Source organism: Thalassophryne amazonica, chromosome 15 (genome assembly GCF_902500255.1).
Source record: "Thalassophryne amazonica chromosome 15, fThaAma1.1, whole genome shotgun sequence".
Taxonomy (NCBI): Eukaryota; Metazoa; Chordata; class Actinopteri; order Batrachoidiformes; family Batrachoididae; genus Thalassophryne; species Thalassophryne amazonica.
In genome coordinates this window covers 1,309,313-1,326,064 of record NC_047117.1, presented here as the reverse complement: position 1 = coordinate 1,326,064, position 16,752 = coordinate 1,309,313, and the positions used below count along the sequence as shown (strand labels likewise).

The 16,752-nt window shown below is 41.4% G+C and overlaps 1 protein-coding gene across 3 annotated transcripts in view; it reads left to right on the top strand.

The window, feature by feature from the left end:
* The first annotated feature begins 12,618 nt into the window (after positions 1 to 12,618).
* LOC117525989 (serum response factor-like) overlaps positions 12,619 to 16,752 on the top strand; it is a 74,839-nt gene continuing 70,705 nt past the window's right edge. For 2 of the 3 annotated variants that reach the window (XM_034187975.1, XM_034187974.1), the window contains exon 1: positions 12,620 to 13,337. In XM_034187975.1, coding sequence (XP_034043866.1) covers positions 12,933 to 13,337 — 405 coding nt within the window. In that variant the 5' untranslated portion in view covers positions 12,620 to 12,932. Of the gene's footprint in view, positions 13,338 to 16,752 lie in introns of all 3 variants that reach the window. The other variant, XM_034187976.1, reaches the window with a different exon arrangement.

Genomic DNA, 16,752 nt, shown 5'->3' with positions numbered 1-16,752 from the left:
AGAAACTTAGCATTAATTTAGCTTTTTTTTTTTTAATGTAAAATGGATTACATTGGTTTTCTATCTGATGCAGATGCTTTAAAGTCTTTACAATGGTGTCTTACGTCGACACTGATGTCAGGGTGCTGCCATGCAAAGCACTTTGCAGCACCGGGAGTAATTATGGGATTAACAACCTTGGCTTGAACCAAGAACCTTCTTGCTGTAAGGAAATGATGCAAATATCACACCTTAGCATTAAAGACAATTTTGTGCATTTTAGGAAGGAAAACAGCATATTGAAGAAATTGCTGCACAATGCACTCTCACCGGCCACTTCATTAGGTACACCTCTTTAACACTGGAGCAAACCTTGAATTGAAAAATCTCAAAGTATTTCATCATGTGGATATGGTCAGAAGGATGTGCTGAAGTTCAGTGCCAGTTTCAGACTGGGAAAGAAAGGTGATTTTGACTTTGAGCATGGCATGACTGTTGACACCAGACCAGTAAACTGCTGATCTACTGGCATTTTCACAGACAATCATCTCTAGTGCCTGCAGAGAATAGTCCAAAAACACTGAGCGAGCAGTGCTTCTGAGTGAAAGTGCCTTGTTGATGTTAGAGGTCATATGAAATGGAATGGAAAGGCAACATTAACTCAAATAACAGCCTGTTACAACCAAGCACGGGTCTTCTGTGGTGGAATGAGAAAATGTATTCTCAGAATTTAATATTTTCATTCACCTTATATTATTTGACAAAAATCCTTCCAGCCATTTTAAATTTACTCATTTATTATTTGTTGACATTTAAAGGTCCTAAAGACAAAACCCCGCTTTGTAATCAAACGTAACATGAAGGCATTTGTTGAACAGGCATTTCTTCATGACTTATATGACCTTGACTGGGATTGAACTGAACTATGTAACGATGTACAGATTGCATGGGAGTTCTTCCATGAAGGCTTCTCCGCTCTTGTTGACAAACCTCAGGAGGTATAAAGTCAAAGGGAGAGATAATCTACGGTTCACATCTGAGCTATCTGACCTTTTGCGGAAAAGAAATCTGGCTTGGGCTACAGCCAGAAACACTGGGTCTGAGGCTGATTGTCTTATGTTCAGGAAACTCAGAAATCGTTTTACTTTTCTGATCAAAAAAGCCAAATCCGACTTTTATCTCTCAACAACAATGGAAAACATAAATGACCCCAAAAAATTTTGGAAGGTGATTGGAAGGGAACTAACTTCCCTTGGAATGTTTAAAAACATTATGAGGGACTTAGTATCTGCCTCGTATCATTTTTGTTCCTGCTTATGAAAGCCCCATATTAATTCTGTGATGTGACCAGATTGTAGTTGTCTGTTTTATTGTTGTCTAATTCTGTGTTCTCCTCCTGAAACCAAATGGTTTTAAGATGCTTTCTTGGCCAAGCTTCCCTTGGAAAAGACACCTTTCTGTCTCAATGGGATTGACCTGGTTAAATAGTTTTACAAAGTTTTAATAAAAAAAAAATATATATACGAGGTCTGTTAGAAAACTATCCGACCTTTTTATTTTTTAAAAACTATACGGATTTGAATCACGTGTGATTGCATCAGCCAAGCTTGAACCTTCGTGCGCATGCGTGAGTTTTTTCACGCCTGTCAGTTGTGTCATTCACCTGTGGGCAGGCTTTGAGTGAGCACTGGTCCACCCCCCTCGTCGGATTTTTATTGTCAGGAAAATGGCTGAGCGATTGGAGCAGCGCTGAATCAAATTTTTCCAGAAACTGTGAGAGACAGCCAGGTGGAAACCATTCGAAAGATTCAGACGGCTTTCAATGAAGATACTCTGGGCGTCACACAGATTAAGGAGCGTTAGAACCGGATTAAAGACGGCCCACAATGGCGGATGGTGCGCCACGTTCCGAGCATCCATCAACAGGCTGAAACGACCAGATCATTTCCAAAGTGAACACTGTGTTGATCCGGGACGTCGTCTGACTACCAGAGAAATTGCAGAAGAGGTGGACATCAGCACTTTTGCGGCACATTCCACTGTTACAGGAGATTTTGTAATGAAAGACGTGCGGAGGAATTCGCGCGTCGGGACGGAGCCGCAATGGCACGCAACAAACATCACTATGTGTGTCTTGGACTTCATTTCCATCAATTTTTAAGAAATACAAACGCTGTGGTACATCTGTCTGAAGGAGGCCATTCTCCAAACTTCAGTGACTTCACAGGGTTGCCAACTCTCACGCATCTGGCGTAAGTGGGCGTGGCACTCAGCCTTTCAGCAGCAATCTCACGCTCAAGAAATGTCATGCCATCCCATTAATTTTCTGTTATGACAAGATTAGACCAAACCACAGCGCATTGTTTCTTAATGAAAGGAGAGGAGTTTAAGGCGCGCACCAAAAACAGCTGTTAACAGCTGCTGACAGAATTCTCGCTGCAGGATTCTCTGATTGCTGATTTTGCTGAAAACCTGTCACGTGATATGTCAGCTACGCCTTCAAGAGTTCAGAGAGGCTTTGAGCATAGCTTCGGAGCTTGTTTCTGACTGAGTCCGCCACTGATGCGTCATAGAAAGTTTTGGATGACAAGGTAAACTGGATTGACGCAGACTTTACATGATTGCCCTCTGGTGGCCATTTTTGGCCGATTAAAAACATCGCCGAGCTCAATACAAATACATGTAATTTGATCACTTTGAAAGGAGCCAGACTCAACAATAAAGTCAATTTAACATACAGTGGTTCATTTCAGGTCAGCTTGGTGTATAAATTTCATCGTTCCAGGCAATGATAGCTATTAGCTAGCTGTGAGAAGCAAGTTAGAGACAAAATAAAACCAGCTAAGTGGCCACTCATGGAAGTACAAATTCTTGCCTTCGGACTCACCACTTTGCCGGAAGTGGTGAGTCCGACCCATTTAAATAGCCTAACAAATCAAATAATCTATTGTCTAATAAAATTGGCTCCCTCCTCACTACAGATGTAGTAGGCTACAGACTTCAACTATTTGCAAACTAGGTAATTTAAATGACATGTCATACAACCCCAATTCCAATGAAGTTGGGACATTGTGTAAAATGTAAATAAAAACAGAATACAATGATTTGCAAATCCTCTTCAACCTATATTCAATTGAATACACCACAAAGACAAGATATTTAATGTTCAAACTGATCAACTTTATTGTTTTTGTGCAAATATTTGCTCATTTTGAAATGGATGCCTGCAACACGTTTCAAAAAAGCTGGGACGGGGGCAACACAAGACTGGGAAAGTTGATGAATGCTCAAAGAACACCTGTTTGGAACATTCCACAGGTGAACAGGTTAATTGGAAACAGCTAAGTGTCATGATTGGGTATAAAAGGAGCAACCCCAAAAGGCTCAGCCATTCACAAGCACAGATGGGGTGAGGATCACCACTTTGTGAACAACTGCATGAAAAATTAGTCCAACAGTTTAAGAACAATGTTTCTCAACATTCAATTGCAAGGAATTTAGGGATTCCATCATCTACAGTCCATAAAATAATCAGAAGATTCAGAGAATCTGGAGAACTTTCTACACGTAAGCAGCAAGGCTGAAAACCAACATTGAATGCCCATGACCTTTGACCCCTCAGGCAGCACTGCATTAAAAACAGACATCATTGTGTAAAGGATCTTATCGCGTGGGCTCAGGAACACGTCAGAAAACCATTGTCAGTTAACACAGTTCGTCGCTACATCTACAAGTGCAAGTTAAAACTCTACCATGCAAAGCGAAAGTCATACATCAACAACATCCAGAAACACCGCCGCCTTCTCTGGGCCTGAGATCATTTGAAATGGACAGACGCAAAATGGAAAAGTGTGCTGTGGTCTGAGTCCACATTTAAAATTGTTTTTGGAAATCATGGACGTCGTGTCCTCTGGACAAAAGACGAAAAAGACCATCCAGATTGTTACCAGCACAAAGTTCAAAAGACAGCATCTGTGATGGTATGGGGGTGTGTTAGTGCCCATGGCATGGACAACTTACACATCTGTGATGGTATGGGGGTGTGTTAGTGCCCATGGCATGGACAACTTACACATCTGTGATGGCACCATCAATGCTGAAAGGTACATCCAGGTTTTGAAGCAACACATGCTGCCATCCAAGTAACATGTTTTTCAGGGACTTCCCTGCTTATTTCAGCAAGACAATGCCGAGCCACATTCTGCACGTGTTACAACAGCGTGGCTTTATAGTAAAAGAGTGCAGGTACTAGACTGGCCTGCCAGCAGTCCAGACCTGTCACCCATTGAAAATGTGTGGCTCATTATGAAGCGCAAAATATGACAACAGAGAGCCCAGACTGTTGAATTTTCAATTTCAATTTATTTCCATTATATAGAGCCAAATCACAACAGAAAGGCCTCAAGGCACTACACACAAGTAAGGTCTAACCTTACTAACCCCCAGAGCAGCAGTGGGAAAAACTCGCTCTGAGGAAGAAACCTCAAGCAGACCAGACTCAAAGGGGTGACCCTCTGCTTGGGCCATGATACAGACATAAATTACAGAACAATTCACAAAAATGAATATACAGGAAATGCTGTTGGTGCACAGGACAGGATGGTCTGCAGCACAAATACAACACCCATGTCTGGATGGAGCTGCACCTGTGTCGTGTGGTGTTGCTGTTGTTTTTGAACTAAAGGAGATGTGATAGGGCACCCAGTGTATGTCAGGGGAAATGCCTATTCTTTGGCACCCTGCCCACTCTGTAATATCATAGACCTTGCCATCCATACAGGCAAAGTATGTGATTGTAGTTTGCATGAAAAGGAACAAACCATATCCCGTGCTACTACCTCTTAAACACAGACACCTGCTGGACAATTCACAAAATGAACATACAGGAAATGCTGTTGCTGCACAGGACAGGAGGGTCTCCAGCACAATTACCACACCCATCTCTGGATGGAGCCACACCTTAAACAGAGAAAAAACAGAATCAGGCATCAGAAAGACAACAAATACTGTATAATTTGTCAGCATTAAACAAGAAAAACAGAAAAAATACTAAGGTGATCGCTGGCCACTAGCCCTAAGCTTCATTAAAAGACCCAGAATTTAGGTAAAGTTGAGGCCGCGGCACGCTCCGTTTACTAATAAAATGAATTAAAAGAGTAAAGAGCATAGTAACATACTATGCCAGTATGCTAGTCATATGAAAGGGAAAATAAGTGCATCTTATGTCTGGATTTGAAAGTCTCCACAGAATCTGACTGTTTTATTGATGCAAGGAGATCATTCCACGCAACAGGGGCACGATAAGAGAAAGCTCTGTGACCTGCAGACTTCTTATTCACCCTAGGGACACTAAGTAGTCCTGCACCCTGAGAACGCACAGCCCGGGCCAGTACGTAGGGTTTAATTGGGTCAGCTAGGTAGGGAGGTGCCAGTCCATGAACAATTTTATAGACTAGTAGCAGAACCTTAAAATCTGATCTCACTGGGACAGGAAGCCAGTGAAGAGACGTCAAAATGGGTGTAATGTGGTCAAACTTTCTGCTTCGTGTCAAAAGTCTGGCTGCAGCATTTTGAACCAATTGGAGACCCTTAATGCTGGACTGCGGTAAACCAGAAAATAGAACATTGCAGTAGTCCAATCTAGAAGAGACAAACGCATGGATCAGGGTCTCAGCATCAGCCATAGACAGGATGGGACAAATCTTCACTATATTTCACAGGTGGAAGAAAGCAGTCCTAGTAATATTTCTAATGTGGAACTGTTGAACAACTGAAGTCATCAAGCAAGAATGGGAAAGAATTCCACCTACAAAGCTTCAACAATTAGTGTCCTCAGTTCCCAAACGCTTATTGAGTGTTAGAAGGAAAGGTGATGTAACACAGTGGTAAACATACCACTGTCCCAGCTTTTTTGAAACGTGCTGCAGGCATCCATTTCAAAATGAGCAAATATTTGCACAAAAACAATAAAGTTTATCAGTTTGAACATTAACTATCTTGTCTTTGTGGTGTATTCAATTGAATATAGGTTGAAGAGGATTTGAAAATCATTGTATTCTGTTTTTATTTACATTTTACACAACGTCCCAACTTCATTGGAATTGGTGTTAGCAAGTATTCATAATTGTGAGTCTAATCGTGCACATGTGCTAAAAATTAGAGGTTGCTGATGTATTTTATTGCTAAATTATTAGTGACGGAGAAACCAGTGTTTTGAACCCCTGAATCAATATGAAGCAATTGTGTTGAAATGGTTGTGTTTAGAAGCATTTGATACATCCTCTACCGCTCACCACTGCTCAGGCTGCAGTGGTCTCTCTCAGTTGGGCCGAACCACTATTAAGATTTTTAATATTCTGTGCACATCCTCACTCTGGCCTCATTACCAAGAAGTGATCACTACACTTTAAGTAGAAGGGCTACCCCATCCTGACTTCTTCAGCTACAACCCCTGGCAAAAATTATGGAATCACCGGCCTCGGAGGATGTTCATTCAGTTGTTTAATTTTGTAGAAAAAAAGCAGATCACAGACATGACACAAAACTAAAGTCATTTCAAATGGCAACTTTCTGGCTTTAAGAAACACTATAAGAAATCAAGAAACAAAATTGTGGCAGTCAGTAACGGTTACTTTTTTAGACCAAGCAGAGGGAAAAAATATGGACTCACTCAATTCTGAGGAATAAATTATGGAATCACCCTGTAAATTTTCATCCCCAAAACTAACACCTGCATCAAATCAGATCTGCTCGTTAGTCTGCATCTAAAAAGGAGTGATCACACCTTGGAGAGCTGTTGCACCAAGTGGACTGACATGAATCATGACTCCAACACGAGAGATGTCAATTGAAACAAAGGAGAGGATTATCAAACTCTTAAAAGAGGGTAAATCATCATGCAATGTTGCAAAAGATGTTGGTTGTTCACAGTCAGCTGTGTCTAAACTCTGGACCAAATACAAACAACATGGGAAGGTTTTTAAAGGCAACATACTGGTAAACCAAGGAAGACATCAAAGCGTCAAGACAGAAAACTTAAAGCAATATGTCTCAAAAATGAGGGCTAAGGAAAAGCAATCGTGGACTGTGGATGACTGGATGAAAGTCATATTCAGTGATGAATCCCGAATCTGCATTGGGCAAGGTGATGATGCTGGAACTTTAGTTTGGTGCCGTTCCAATGAGATTTATAAAGATGACTGCCTGAAGAGAACATGTAAATTTCCACAGTCATTGATGATATGGGGCTGCATGTCAGGTAAAGGCACTGGGGAGATGGCTGTCATTACATCATCAATAAATGCACAAGTTTACGTTGATATTTTGGACACTTTTCTTATCCCATCAATTGAAAGGATGTTTGGGGATGATGAAATCATTTTTCAAGATGATAATGCATCTTGCCATAGAGCAAAAACTGTGAAAACATTCCTTGCAAAAAGACACATAGGGTCAATGTCATGGCCTGCAAATAGTCCGGATCTTAATCCAATTGAAAATCTATGGTGAAGTTGAAGAAAATGGTCCATGACAAGGCTCCAACCTGCAAAGCTGATCTGGCAACAGCAATCAGAGAAAGTTGGAGCCAGATTGATGAAGAGTACTGTTTGTCACTCATTAAGTCCATGCCTCAGAGACTGCAAGCTGTTAGAAAAGCCAGAGGTGGTGCAACAAAATACTAGTGATGTGTTGGAGCGTTCTTTTGTTTTTCATGATTCCATAATTTTTTCCTCAGAATTGAGTGAGTCCAAAAGGCTCAGCCATTCACAAGCACAGATGGGGTGAGGATCACCACTTTGTGAACAACTGCATGAAAAATTAGTCCAACAGTTTAAGAACAATGTTTCTCAACATTCAATTGCAAGGAATTTAGGGATTCCATCATCTACAGTCCATAAAATAATCAGAAGATTCAGAGAATCTGGAGAACTTTCTACACGTAAGCAGCAAGGCTGAAAACCAACATTGAATGCCCATGACCTTTGACCCCTCAGGCAGCACTGCATTAAAAACAGACATCATTGTGTAAAGGATCTTATCGCGTGGGCTCAGGAACACGTCAGAAAACCATTGTCAGTTAACACAGTTCGTCGCTACATCTACAAGTGCAAGTTAAAACTCTACCATGCAAAGCGAAAGTCATACATCAACAACATCCAGAAACACCGCCGCCTTCTCTGGGCCTGAGATCATTTGAAATGGACAGACGCAAAATGGAAAAGTGTGCTGTGGTCTGAGTCCACATTTAAAATTGTTTTTGGAAATCATGGACGTCGTGTCCTCTGGACAAAAGACGAAAAAGACCATCCAGATTGTTACCAGCACAAAGTTCAAAAGACAGCATCTGTGATGGTATGGGGGTGTGTTAGTGCCCATGGCATGGACAACTTACACATCTGTGATGGTATGGGGGTGTGTTAGTGCCCATGGCATGGACAACTTACACATCTGTGATGGCACCATCAATGCTGAAAGGTACATCCAGGTTTTGAAGCAACACATGCTGCCATCCAAGTAACATGTTTTTCAGGGACTTCCCTGCTTATTTCAGCAAGACAATGCCGAGCCACATTCTGCACGTGTTACAACAGCGTGGCTTTATAGTAAAAGAGTGCAGGTACTAGACTGGCCTGCCAGCAGTCCAGACCTGTCACCCATTGAAAATGTGTGGCTCATTATGAAGCGCAAAATATGACAACAGAGAGCCCAGACTGTTGAATTTTCAATTTCAATTTATTTCCATTTATATAGAGCCAAATCACAACAGAAAGGCCTCAAGGCACTACACACAAGTAAGGTCTAACCTTACTAACCCCCAGAGCAGCAGTGGGAAAAACTCGCTCTGAGGAAGAAACCTCAAGCAGACCAGACTCAAAGGGGTGACCCTCTGCTTGGGCCATGATACAGACATAAATTACAGAACAATTCACAAAAATGAATATACAGGAAATGCTGTTGGTGCACAGGACAGGATGGTCTGCAGCACAAATACAACACCCATGTCTGGATGGAGCTGCACCTGTGTCGTGTGGTGTTGCTGTTGTTTTTTGAACTAAAGGAGATGTGATAGGGCACCCAGTGTATGTCAGGGGAAATGCCTATTCTTTGGCACCCTGCCCACTCTGTAATATCATAGACCTTGCCATCCATACAGGCAAAGTATGTGATTGTAGTTTGCATGAAAAGGAACAAACCATATCCCGTGCTACTACCTCTTAAACACAGACACCTGCTGGACAATTCACAAAATGAACATACAGGAAATGCTGTTGCTGCACAGGACAGGAGGGTCTCCAGCACAATTACCACACCCATCTCTGGATGGAGCCACACCTTAAACAGAGAAAAAACAGAATCAGGCATCAGAAAGACAACAAATACTGTATAATTTGTCAGCATTAAACAAGAAAAACAGAAAAAATACTAAGGTGATCGCTGGCCACTAGCCCTAAGCTTCATTAAAAGACCCAGAATTTAGGTAAAGTTGAGGCCGCGGCACGCTCCGTTTACTAATAAAATGAATTAAAAGAGTAAAGAGCATAGTAACATACTATGCCAGTATGCTAGTCATATGAAAGGGAAAATAAGTGCATCTTATGTCTGGATTTGAAAGTCTCCACAGAATCTGACTGTTTTATTGATGCAAGGAGATCATTCCACGCAACAGGGGCACGATAAGAGAAAGCTCTGTGACCTGCAGACTTCTTATTCACCCTAGGGACACTAAGTAGTCCTGCACCCTGAGAACGCACAGCCCGGGCCAGTACGTAGGGTTTAATTGGGTCAGCTAGGTAGGGAGGTGCCAGTCCATGAACAATTTTATAGACTAGTAGCAGAACCTTAAAATCTGATCTCACTGGGACAGGAAGCCAGTGAAGAGACGTCAAAATGGGTGTAATGTGGTCAAACTTTCTGCTTCGTGTCAAAAGTCTGGCTGCAGCATTTTGAACCAATTGGAGACCCTTAATGCTGGACTGCGGTAAACCAGAAAATAGAACATTGCAGTAGTCCAATCTAGAAGAGACAAACGCATGGATCAGGGTCTCAGCATCAGCCATAGACAGGATGGGACAAATCTTCACTATATTTCACAGGTGGAAGAAAGCAGTCCTAGTAATATTTCTAATGTGGAACTGTTGAACAACTGAAGTCATCAAGCAAGAATGGGAAAGAATTCCACCTACAAAGCTTCAACAATTAGTGTCCTCAGTTCCCAAACGCTTATTGAGTGTTAGAAGGAAAGGTGATGTAACACAGTGGTAAACATACCACTGTCCCAGCTTTTTTGAAACGTGCTGCAGGCATCCATTTCAAAATGAGCAAATATTTGCACAAAAACAATAAAGTTTATCAGTTTGAACATTAACTATCTTGTCTTTGTGGTGTATTCAATTGAATATAGGTTGAAGAGGATTTGAAAATCATTGTATTCTGTTTTTATTTACATTTTACACAACGTCCCAACTTCACTGGAATTGGTGTTAGCAAGTATTCATAATTGTGAGTCTAATCGTGCACATGTGCTAAAAATTAGAGGTTGCTGATGTATTTTATTGCTAAATTATTAGTGACGGAGAAACCAGTGTTTTGAACCCCTGAATCAATATGAAGCAATTGTGTTGAAATGGTTGTGTTTAGAAGCATTTGATACATCCTCTACCGCTCACCACTGCTCAGGCTGCAGTGGTCTCTCTCAGTTGGGCCGAACCACTATTAAGATTTTTAATATTCTGTGCACATCCTCACTCTGGCCTCATTACCAAGAAGTGATCACTACACTTTAAGTAGAAGGGCTACCCCATCCTGACTTCTTCAGCTACAACCCCTGGCAAAAATTATGGAATCACCGGCCTCGGAGGATGTTCATTCAGTTGTTTAATTTTGTAGAAAAAAAGCAGATCACAGACATGACACAAAACTAAAGTCATTTCAAATGGCAACTTTCTGGCTTTAAGAAACACTATAAGAAATCAAGAAACAAAATTGTGGCAGTCAGTAACGGTTACTTTTTTAGACCAAGCAGAGGGAAAAAATATGGACTCACTCAATTCTGAGGAATAAATTATGGAATCACCCTGTAAATTTTCATCCCCAAAACTAACACCTGCATCAAATCAGATCTGCTCGTTAGTCTGCATCTAAAAAGGAGTGATCACACCTTGGAGAGCTGTTGCACCAAGTGGACTGACATGAATCATGACTCCAACACGAGAGATGTCAATTGAAACAAAGGAGAGGATTATCAAACTCTTAAAAGAGGGTAAATCATCATGCAATGTTGCAAAAGATGTTGGTTGTTCACAGTCAGCTGTGTCTAAACTCTGGACCAAATACAAACAACATGGGAAGGTTTTTAAAGGCAAACATACTGGTAAACCAAGGAAGACATCAAAGCGTCAAGACAGAAAACTTAAAGCAATATGTCTCAAAAATGAGGGCTAAGGAAAAGCAATCGTGGACTGTGGATGACTGGATGAAAGTCATATTCAGTGATGAATCCCGAATCTGCATTGGGCAAGGTGATGATGCTGGAACTTTAGTTTGGTGCCGTTCCAATGAGATTTATAAAGATGACTGCCTGAAGAGAACATGTAAATTTCCACAGTCATTGATGATATGGGGCTGCATGTCAGGTAAAGGCACTGGGGAGATGGCTGTCATTACATCATCAATAAATGCACAAGTTTACGTTGATATTTTGGACACTTTTCTTATCCCATCAATTGAAAGGATGTTTGGGGATGATGAAATCATTTTTCAAGATGATAATGCATCTTGCCATAGAGCAAAAACTGTGAAAACATTCCTTGCAAAAAGACACATAGGGTCAATGTCATGGCCTGCAAATAGTCCGGATCTTAATCCAATTGAAAATCTATGGTGAAGTTGAAGAAAATGGTCCATGACAAGGCTCCAACCTGCAAAGCTGATCTGGCAACAGCAATCAGAGAAAGTTGGAGCCAGATTGATGAAGAGTACTGTTTGTCACTCATTAAGTCCATGCCTCAGAGACTGCAAGCTGTTAGAAAAGCCAGAGGTGGTGCAACAAAATACTAGTGATGTGTTGGAGCGTTCTTTTGTTTTTCATGATTCCATAATTTTTTCCTCAGAATTGAGTGAGTCCATATTTTTTTCCCTCTGCTTGGTCTAAAAAAGTAACTGTTACTGACTGCCACAATTTTTTCCCTGATTTCTTATAGTGTTTCTTAAAGCCAGAAAGTTGCCATTTGAAATGACTTTAGTTTTGTGTCATGTCTGTGATCTGCTTTTTTCTACAAAATTAAACAACTGAATGAACATCCTCCGAGGCCGGTGATTCCATAATTTTTGTCAGGGGTTGTAGATAACATCCAAATACCCAATACACAATAAAGGATATTCAGTTGCATTATGGCTCAGTATAGCGGGACTTTAAAAAAGGTGATCCGGAACTGGGCAACTGTCTGTATTGAATTGTACTAAATACATTAAATCGATCTTTCAATAAAAGTGAAGAATTATTAAAATGGCTGAGAAATTTAATTTTAAATGAAATTATTTTGAGGTGGGTTAGTTTGGGCTTCTTTTTATAATTGAAGCACATTCGCTTGTTTCTCTGAGACAATCTGGCAACATCGCAGCAGGTCATTTCCTTATGTGGCGCGCGGTGGGCTGGGCCTCACGTCAGCGCAGAAAAAAGACAAGTTTTAAACTTTGACTGTTGTGGTGTGAAATATGATTCATTTATTTATGGATAAAGTTTGAGTGTTTCTCTTGTTTTTGTTGCTGCCCGGAGTTAATGAATGGTAATCTTGTATTTATGATGGACACTTGTTGCAAAAGTAGCCGCTAGCTGCCTGTGTTAGCTCGTTAGCATTGAAGCTAACGGTTCTGTTAGCCGAAGAAGATCCGCTAAAACGGAGTTCGGCAAGTTCCAGGAGTAAGGATCCGGGTCGCAGGGAGCTGGTGTTAGAATGGGCACCAGAACTGGAGCCGGACGAGCGGGCAACGGAGTCAGACTGAACACGCCCGTACCGGGTCCAGTTCCAGCTGTGTCGACTGACGGTGCCCGGTTCGAAGACAGAGAGTACAGCACCGAAGTGGTTTTTAGCGGCTCGGATCCAGAGTCCGACTCCGGGGAGGAGGAGGATGGAGCCGGTCCAGGCGGGGACAGGAGAGGAGTGAAGCGGAGGAGGAGCGACAGGGAGGTCGGTCCGCAGGGAACCTCCGGAGGCCTGGTCGGAGCTTACGGCGGAGTGCCCGGAGCCAAACCCGGCAAGAAGACCCGAGGCCGGGTGAAGATCAAGATGGAGTTCATCGACAACAAACTGAGGCGCTACACAACTTTTAGCAAAAGAAAGACTGGCATTATGAAGAAGGTGAGAAAATAATATTAAAAACATAAACAAAATAAAAACAAATCCGTGGAAATAAGCCACTAATCTGTAATATTCAGATCAGTAAAATAAGTCAGTTTCGAGTTTAAGAGCCGCAGGGGCTGCTGGGTAAGTTTAAAGGTCTAGTCATACAAACTGAGCATAAAGTTGCCCTGACACTTGCATGACGTTGATGCATGCACTGTGTTGTGCAGGTGAGTAAACGTGTCTTTAATGGGTGTAGACTGAACATGAGAGGGGTACCGGCGCAACTGCACAAAGAGAATTTTGAAATGTTAAAAAAATCTTTCACACATAAATGTCTTGCAACGTGCTGCGGTCTCCTTGCAAACACAAGGTGCAGCTTGTCAAGTAAAAAAGTGAACAGAGCAAGTGATTGCGCCAGCGCACCGCATCAGAGAGCAGCTCGTCTGAACGATTATAACAAGATGTTAAATCTATCACAAACATACATTTACAGCTGCATACAAGAAGGAAAGAACATGCAACTGTTTTACCAAGCCACGACAATGTAAACATGACAATTACCTTTTATAGATGGGTCCAAAGGATTTCTCCAGCTCGTTCAGCATGTGCGTGCATGAATGGCTCCATCTGAAACAGTCCTTTGTGATTCAGGAAGCGATTAAAGTCGTTTTCAGCAGCAAACTTGCAGAGAAATTGATTATCCGCAACAAAGTAATTTTATATATGCAGCGTCCAGCACAGAACGCATGGCAGCTGCTGGAACAAAGTGCTGCGCCCAGCTGGCAACACAGCGGGTGGGATTGTCACAATGATGTGCGTGGATCAAAGTTGTGCAAGTGTCAGGGCACCTTAAGACTTTTCACATTCTCACTCTTTTCTGGTTCTTGTGCGCAAGGTCAAGAGCAAGAGGTGTAAACTGCAGTGTCAAGGCATCATGGCTACAGCAGACCACGGAGCAAGTGATTATAGACCCTGCAAGGTTTATGACAAAGATGGATGTGGAATCCATTAGCTTAGTGGGGAAATCAATGCAGAAAATCCACTATGGTGATAGTGCAGTTTATCTGCCAGGGAGGGAAATTAAACAAATTGAGACTGTGGCCTGCTTCCGTAGATGTGTCCATAAAAATCATAGAGGGATATGCTTTGCAAACTTAAATCCCCAATACTACATTGGATGATGTTGAAATTGAGGTTGGCCCATTGGCTGTTCCAGCAATATGAAATATTTTCTGTCTGCTACCTACAACTCACGTGGAATGTTTCAAACCTAAACCTACTAACAGGCATCTTATACAACCCCTGGCAAAAATGATGGAATCACCGGCCTCGGAGGATGTTCATTCAGTTGTTTAATTTTGTAGAAAAAAAGCAGATCACAGACATGACACAAAACTAAAGTCATTTCAAATGGCAACTTTCTGGGTTTAAGAAACACTGTAAGAAATCAGAAAAAAAATTGTGGCAGTCAGTAACGATTACTAATTTAGACCAAGCAGAGGGATAAAAAATATGGAATCACTCAATTCTGAGGAAAAAAATTATGGAATCATGAAAAACAAAAGAACGCTCCAACACATCACTAGTATTTTGTTGCACCACCTCTGGCTTTTCTAACAGCTTGCAGTCTCTGAGGCATGGACTTAATGAGTGACAAACAGTACTCTTCATCAATCTGTTGCTCCAACTTTCTCTGATTGCTGTTGCCAGATCAGCTTTGCAGGTTGGAGACTTGTCATAGACCATTTTCTTCAACTTCCACCAAAGATTTTCAATTGGATTAAGATCCGGACTATTTGCAGGCCATGACATTGACCCTATGTGTCTTTTTGCAAGGAATGTTTTCACAGTTTTTGCTCTATGGCAAGATGCATTATCATCTTCATCATCCCCAAACATCCTTTCAATTGATGGGTTAAGAAAAGTGTCCAAAATATCAATGTAAACCTGTGCATTTATTGATGATGTAATGACAGCCATCTCCCCAGTGTCTTTACCTGACATGCAGCCCCATATCATCAATGACTGTGGAAATTTACATGTTCTCTTCAGGCAGTCATCTTTATAAATCTTATTGGAACGGCACCAAACAACAGTTCCAGCATCATCACCTTGCCCAATGCAGATTCGAGATTCATCACTGAATATGACTTTCATCCAGTCATCCACAGTCCACGATTGCTTTTCCTTAGCCCATTGTAACCTTGTTTTTTCTGTTTAGGTGTTAATGATGGCTTTCGTTTAGCTTTTCTGTATGTAAATCCCATTTTCTTTAGGCGGTTTCTTACAGTTCGGTCACAGACGTTGACTCCAGTTTCCTCCCATTCGTTCCTCATTTGTTTTGTTGTGCATTTTCGATTTTGAGACATATTGCTTTAAGTTTTCTGTCTTGACGCTTTGATGTCTTCCTTGGCCTACCAGTATGTTTGCCTTTAACAACCTTCCCATGTTGTTTATATTTGGTCCAGAGTTTAGACACAGCTGACTGTGAACAACCAACATCTTTGCAACACTGCGTGATTTGATGCAGGTGTTAGTTTTGGGGATGAAAATTTACAGGGTGATTCCATAATTTTTTCCTCAGAATTGAGTGATTCCATATTTTTTCCCTCTGCTTGGTCTAAAAAAGTAACCGTTACTGACTGCCACAATTTTTTTTTTTCTGATTTCTTATAGTGTTTCTTAAAGCCAGAAAGTTGCCATTTGAAATGACTTTAGTTTTGTGTCATGTCTGTGATCTGCTTTTTTTCTACAAAATTAAACAACTGAATGAACATCCTCCAAGGCCGGTGATTCCATAATTTTTGCCAGGGGTTGTATATGCTACTCTGGAACCACCCTGAAACCCAAAGAGTCCAACCGTCAATCCCACAGAGGTCCTTATTCTGGGTCTCATTAACATAAGATCACTATCCTCAAAATTGTTGTTGATTAATGATCTAATTATGGATCATCACTGAGATATTATTGGGTTATGTGAAACCTGGTTTAAACCTACAGCTGTCCTCCTCTTAAATGAGGCCTGCCCACTGGCATACATATTTAGTCACGTCCCTCATAATGCAAAGCAAGGCGGGGTTGTTGCTCTTATTTATAAATCTAGGTTTATTAGCTGTTGGGGGTCACAAATATAACTCATTTGAGCATCTGATTCTCCGCTCTGCTCGGGATATTACACATTGCCAAGGCCAGAAGAATAAAAATCAGCCGTATTTGTCACTGTATATAGGCCCCCTGGCCCATATTCTGAATTCTTAGATTAATTTGGTGAGTTCATCTCTAACTTGTCAACTAGTGCAGATAACATTCTGATCATTGGTGACTTTAACGTTCATATAAATAAGCCTTCTGACCCCCTCTGCAAATCATTTATGGAAATTGTGGATGCATTATGATTTCTGCAATGCATTCAGGACTCGCACACATTAGT